At 46.0% G+C, this 6,467-nt stretch overlaps 1 protein-coding gene across 1 annotated transcript; it reads left to right on the top strand.

Annotated features, from left to right (window-relative positions):
• Positions 1–2,151: 2,151 nt before the first annotated feature.
• Positions 2,152–5,781, top strand: LOC118324681 (vesicular inhibitory amino acid transporter-like). The gene is made up of 2 exons (XM_035657127.1): positions 2,152–2,945; positions 3,742–5,781. The coding sequence occupies exons 1-2, from the start codon at positions 2,553–2,555 to the stop codon at positions 4,927–4,929; spliced, it is 1,581 nt and encodes a 526-aa protein (XP_035513020.1). The 5' UTR covers positions 2,152–2,552; the 3' UTR covers positions 4,930–5,781.
• Positions 5,782–6,467: the final 686 nt, after the last annotated feature.

The following is a 6,467-nucleotide window of genomic DNA, read 5'->3' as shown; positions in this document are numbered from 1 at the left end:
TCTTTCACATTTCTCCATCCGTGTAGAAGAAGTTTCCTTTTTGCGGATTTAGGGTGAGGCAGCATGTATTTTTGTGTGTGACATTTGCAGCCCATCCTCTGTCCCAGCGTCAGCCCGGGGATTGTGCATGTGATGGGGGAGGGAGAGATGCCTCAAGGACTCTCCCTATTTCCTCACTGCCCTACACACACACACACACACGCACATACCCCCAGACATGGATGACACACACTCACTAACAAACACTATGTTGGCCTGAACGCAAATAGCAGCTGGCCAAGCAGCCCAAGCCAAGCATGAAAATATGCGGAACTTTCTCTGTCCTCTGGCTGGTTTCTAAATTTAGACCTCTCGTCCATGTTACGTTTTTTTGTCTTCCAGTGCTGCTCGTAAAATATTGTCTCTTCTGTGCGCACCATGACAATTTTAATCAGCCTTGAAAAAAATCATCTCAATTTGTCCTTTTTCCAATTTGTGTCCTTTTTAGTTAACAGGAAAGTTCAGTGTCTTTTAAAGCGCATAAATTGCAGCGCTGAGAAATCCCGTGGTTTCTATCTCTCTGCCACAGTGGGACACATTTCTGCAAGCAGGCTGCAAAAAAAATAAATAAAATAAAACTGATGACAGTTTTGCTCAGACGTGTCGCAGCAGATTATGGAGGCAAAGACGAGGTGCTTCGTATTCCCGAGGATTAGAGCTGAGGAGGAGAGGAAACAACTCTCCCCTTGAGATTTTTTCCTTTGTGCAGATCTTTAGTAAATTCAGCCCACTAATAGACAATAATTAATAAATCTATTTTCTTTATTATATTATATTTTTTCTTTAATTCTGAGTGAAACAGAAAAGGCTGAGGAGGAGTCTGAGCCGTTTATGTCCTGTGTTCAGGAGCTGTCCGTGGTGCTGCTGTCGGGGCTCTGCAGCAGGCCAGCTGCAGGATGTTCATCATATCAACAACGAGTTGCATCCCGTCACAGCCTGCTGAACATGCTCATCTGGAATCAGGCTGTTAAATGAGCCGGACACTTGTAGACCTACGCATTCATGAGAAATTCAAACACGCAGACCAACAGTGTAATTTAAGTGTGTTAATGTGAGCGTGCGTGGGGCCGCATTTCATATGGAAACAGGCCTTCCTGAATTATCGCAGATTCTGTTTAAAGAAAGAAATGTGTAATTAAAAATAATAAAGCATTACTGGGAAATGCATTCAATATTTTATGTTGGCAAATATGTTGTGTGTATAAATTAGAAACGCAATTTCATCACTTCTAAAAACATTATCCTATTCTATCCTTATTACAGAAATACAGGAGATGTGTGTGACTGTATCTCACAGTAGATATGCTGCAGTCCGCGCGCTTCATTTCACAAATTTAAGACTGATTTCAATTGATAAAATACAATTGAGCAGGTCAGAAGGAACAGTTACATTTTTCTTCTAACGAAAACAAAAAATCTCTGTTCGAATAAGGCGTTAATTGTAGGTTGTTTGTGATAGATACCGCAAATATCCTAATAATTAAAACACATAGCCTTATAGTGTAGCATTTATATATAAATATATCGTATATATATAAGTATATGATACTCTATATAGGGTGTGATTCGGTTACATTTTGATAAATTGATGCAGGGGAGGCCTTTGTTAGATATTTAATTTATCAAATTTTTTTTTTTTTTTTTTTTTTTTATATAAAAACCAGGTTCCTGACGCCTGCGGTTTGTTGATGGCTGTACCCGCAGCATGAAAGCAGACGTGAAATGCTTTGATCCCTTCAATTCATGCATAATGTCAGGGGGCAACTGTGTAACACTTAGCTTGCCGTTAAATGACCTTGCCCGTTTCATCCCTCGTGACTTACTCTTTGCCGTTATTAAATAAATTTCTTCTCAGTCTCATCCAATCTCTCTCTACCTCTCTTCTCCAATCTCCATCTCCTCTCTTCTTCTCCATTCTCTCTCTCTCTTCTCCCCTCTCTCTCTCTCTCTCTCTCTCTCTCTCTCTCCATCTCTCTCCCTCTCTCTCTCTCTCCCTCTCTCTCTCTCTCTCTCATCCGTGACAATTATCCTGCGCGCGAGCCGTTACACTGGCACTCTATGCGGACACGTGCACGCTCCTCGCGCTCTCTCTTCGGGTGATGCAGTCAGAGATCCCAGCGCTCGTGCTGCTGTCACCACAGGACCCCCAGCTGACATCAGTGCTCGGAGACAGAAACATGCTCAAACATCCTTTCTAACGACAGATGAGGACTTCTTTTCGTCTTTGTCTCCGGTGTGTGTCGACTGTTCGTCGGGGGAGAGATTCTTTGAGGGAGTAATATGGATGAGCAAGTCAAGAAAAGCGGCTGAGGATTGTAACGGTTTGGGAGAAACGGTTAGTTGCCGTTAGGAGGTTGGTTACTTCACGACGACATCAAAGAGGCAACAGGCATGAGTTCACAGTAACGGCTTTAAAAGAAAACAGCACATAAATTAACCTGCATGCTCCTGCTCTTTACTCGGTAATACCATTTCCAGTCGAAGAACGCACAGCCTGTTTTATTCGGATAAAGATGGCTCACCTAATACGACACAAGCTCAGCAACAAGCTGACCAACGCGGCCCACACGGTGTCCAACAAATCCCAGGCCAAGGTCAGCGGGGTGTTCGCCCGGCTGGGCTTCCAGGCCGCGACGGACGAGGAGGGCTTGGGATTCGCCGAGTGCGACGACCTGGATTATGACTACAGGCAGGGGATGCAAATGGATGTCCTTCAGGGAGACGAGGAAGGGGGACACATGGGGGGAGAGGGGGAGGGAGAGGGGGGCCTGGAGGGAGACAGCCACTACCAGAGAGACGGCACCGGCCGCAGGGCCTCCTCCCTGAAGACGGGAGGCTCTCTGGATGAGGATAAACCAAAAATCACCACATGGGAGGCTGGCTGGAACGTCACTAACGCCATCCAGGTACACTGTGACCTCACTCATCCTGCATGCGTTAACAGCGCGAGCTGCACGGAGCAGGCCTGCAACTGGACAAAAAGTCACCTTGAACGTTTTCATGTTTTAAGATTTAAGGTTTCTGCAGGGAGAGAGAGGGGGTCTGTGGATGCGCATTATTTCACACATATCCACGATAAAGCAAAGTAATGGGCTGTGACATTATTTCACACATATCCACGATAAAGGCAAAGGGTTAAATAACGAATACAATTATATTGAGCTTTTAAATGCATTAAAAAAAAAATGTTAGGGCTAATTGTTGTTATAATTAAATGCAGGTTTCGATTTAACGTGTAATTCCTGGTTTGTGGGTGGATTGAAGCCAGCAGCGGGTCTTAAAATGTATTTATTCAGATCTCTTTATCAGTGTGCTGCAGCCGGGCCTGTCGCACACTGATAGCCCCGAGGCTGAATGGCACCCACGTGCTTATCAGTGTCCTCATCAAACCGAAGTTGTAATCAAATGAATTAAAAATGTCGTTTCCAAATGGTCTTTTTAAGCTTTAACTCGACTCAGCGCCGCAAACTAAAGGCCTGTTTTCAAGGGCGAAGGAGAAACTAACGCAGAAGTGATCCGCTGAGATAAATCACACATGTCTGCGTCGCGCTGTTAAATGAACGCGTAATAACACGGGTTTGTTACTGTCATTATGTAAGATGAGCAGTGTGAGCCGGGCCATTGCGTGCCTGGCCTGGCTCGGCCTGTCACTGCGATGTGGGCCTCGGCCTTTACCACTCAACTGCGCCTCTCTGTCCGCAGGGCATGTTCGTCCTCGGCCTGCCGTACGCCATCCTCCACGGCGGGTACCTCGGCCTCTTCCTCATCATCTTCGCGGCCGTGGTCTGCTGCTACACCGGGAAGATCCTCATCGCGTGTCTGTACGAGGAGAACGAGGACGGCATCAAAGTGCGCGTGAGGGACTCCTACGTGGACATCGCCAACGCCTGCTGCGCGCCCCGCTTCCCCGCGCTGGGCGGGCACGTGGTGAACGTGGCTCAGATCATCGAGCTGGTCATGACGTGTATCCTCTACGTCGTGGTCAGCGGGAACCTCATGTACAACAGCTTCCCGGGGTTCCCCGTCTCCCAGAAAGCTTGGTCCGTGGTGGCCACCGTCGCGCTGCTGCCCTGCGCCTTCCTGAAGAACCTGAAGGCCGTGTCCAAGTTCAGCCTGCTCTGCACCGTGGCGCACATCATCATCAACGTCCTCGTGGTGGCCTACTGCCTCTCCAGGGCGCGCGAGTGGGCCTGGGAGAAGGTCAAGTTTTACATCGACGTGAAGAAATTCCCCATTTCAATCGGCATCATCGTGTTCAGCTACACCTCGCAGATCTTCCTGCCCTCCCTGGAGGGAAACATGCAGAAGCCCAGCGAGTTTCACTGCATGATGGAGTGGAGTCACATCGCAGCCTGCGTCCTCAAGGGCCTCTTCGCCCTGGTGGCCTACTTGACTTGGGCAGACGCCACCAAAGAGGTCATCACGGACAACCTGCCCTCGACCATCCGGGCCGTGGTGAACCTGTTCCTGGTGGCCAAGGCGCTCCTGTCCTACCCTCTGCCGTTCTTCGCTGCTGTCGAGGTTCTGGAGAAATCCTTCTTCCAGGATGGCGGGAGAGCCGTCTTCCCTGACTGCTACGGCCCCACGGGGCAGCTCAAATCTTGGGGTCTGGGTCTTCGAATCACCCTGGTCGTCTTCACCCTGCTCATGGCCGTCTTTGTCCCCCATTTCGCCCTCCTCATGGGTTTAACTGGGAGCCTCACCGGCGCTGGCCTGTGCTTCCTCTTGCCAAGCCTCTTCCACCTGAAGCTCCAGTGGAGGAATCTCCTCTGGCACCACGTCTTCTTCGACGTTTCCATTTTTGTTATTGGAGGCATTTGCGCCATTTCTGGCTTCATTCACTCGATTGAAGGGCTCATAGAGGCGTTCAGGTACAATCTCCACGACTGAGAGAGCTTCAGAGATGACCTTTACTGAATGCTGTCGTCCTGAAATGCCGCACTCCGGCAGGTTGTCATGACTCAGACCTTATCAAAACATCACGTTGACCACCTGACAGAGAAGCTCACGAGGAGGATTATTTGTGTGAAATGTACATCTTTTTATTTTGCCCTCGTGATAATGTGCAATAATAAACTCTACGATCATAGTGTAAAGTAGTTTACTCATTCCAGAAAACGTGTTTTATGAGCCGGACAGAGGAGCGCAACCTCCGCATGAAAGGGGAGGAGGGGGTTAATATGCGGACTTTAACAAGCCTGTCCAGGTTTCAGTCTTCATGCAAAGTTGTCAAAGATCCAGTGAAAATGTCCGCCATGGGTCTAACTGTGAGTGTGTACGTGTTTATATCTGGGGAATGAAATATGTGAAAAACAATGGAGTGAATTTGTTCTTATTGGTTTTTGAGCTGCTAGATAGATCATTAATCCCACTCAGAGAAAAAAAAAAAAGACCTAAGGCACCCGTCAGATCAGATGGTGCTCTTTGGATCAGTAAATAAACCATGAATAACGTATGTGTAGTTGTTTAAGCAGAATTATCTTTCAGTTTGTTTCCGTTTTTGTATTTTATTTTCCATCTTATGCCTATAGTAGTCCTGTTTGTTTTCTCGGTGTTTCAAGTGTCATTCTGGATGAAGTGAATTCAAAGTGCAAGCAAGTGGGTCCTAATTGTGTTATATGAAACATGTCTGTCTGATAATATTCTCTTCCTATTGAACTTGTTAATTGTGACTTAATGGAACTAATCATGGTGTGTGAGACAGAGTATTTGTTGAATTAAGAGATAAATAAATCAAATATTTTATGGCTGGTGATTCTAATCTTTCCTTGAAATGTAGCCAGGGATGACTGAGAAGCCTCGCTGAGTTCACTTTTACTTTCGTTTTTTATTGAAAGAGAACGAAGAGAAAAGCTTCCCTTTTTTAAAAAGGTTTAAAGGTTCATTTAGTTTCCCCTTTCTTAAATCAACAATGTGAGCTTCTGAAAACACGACTGGGTTGCAGCTGCAATGTTCAACTGAAGCCAAGTACATTTTATTTATATAGTCAAGGGGCTCAATGTTGTGTTACAGCTACATTTGCCAATTTAAATCATTCCTGACAGGTTGGAGGCCCTCCAAACAGCAGAGTGTGTGAAAACCTGCACTGTAGATACATCACTGATGTAACTGTAGTTCACCGGTGCATTCAGGACAAACAAACAGGGTTGGACTACAGTTGATTTTTTGAGCCTGTAGATCTCACACCACTGTATTTAAATAAAAATACAGATTGCTGCTTGTCTAAAATGTTTCAGAAGGTAATGCAGAGTGTGAAAGAACAGACAAAACATCATTTTTCACTTCCTCTTAAATGTTAGTTGACCATGAAAGGCATTTATTTTAAGAAAGAGGATGTTTCCATTGAATTTCTGATAAGATTAACTTCATTTACTCTTTTAACACAATGGTTTTGTTCAGAATGTGTGGGAGCGGTGGGGGTGTTACTC

Source organism: Morone saxatilis, unplaced genomic scaffold (assembly GCF_004916995.1).
Source record: "Morone saxatilis isolate NCDOM2014 unplaced genomic scaffold, NCSU_SB_2.0 Contig15, whole genome shotgun sequence".
NCBI lineage: Eukaryota > Metazoa > Chordata > Actinopteri > Moronidae > Morone > Morone saxatilis.
Note: the sequence above shows the minus strand (reverse complement) of the source record. Positions and strands in the feature narration are given on the sequence as shown.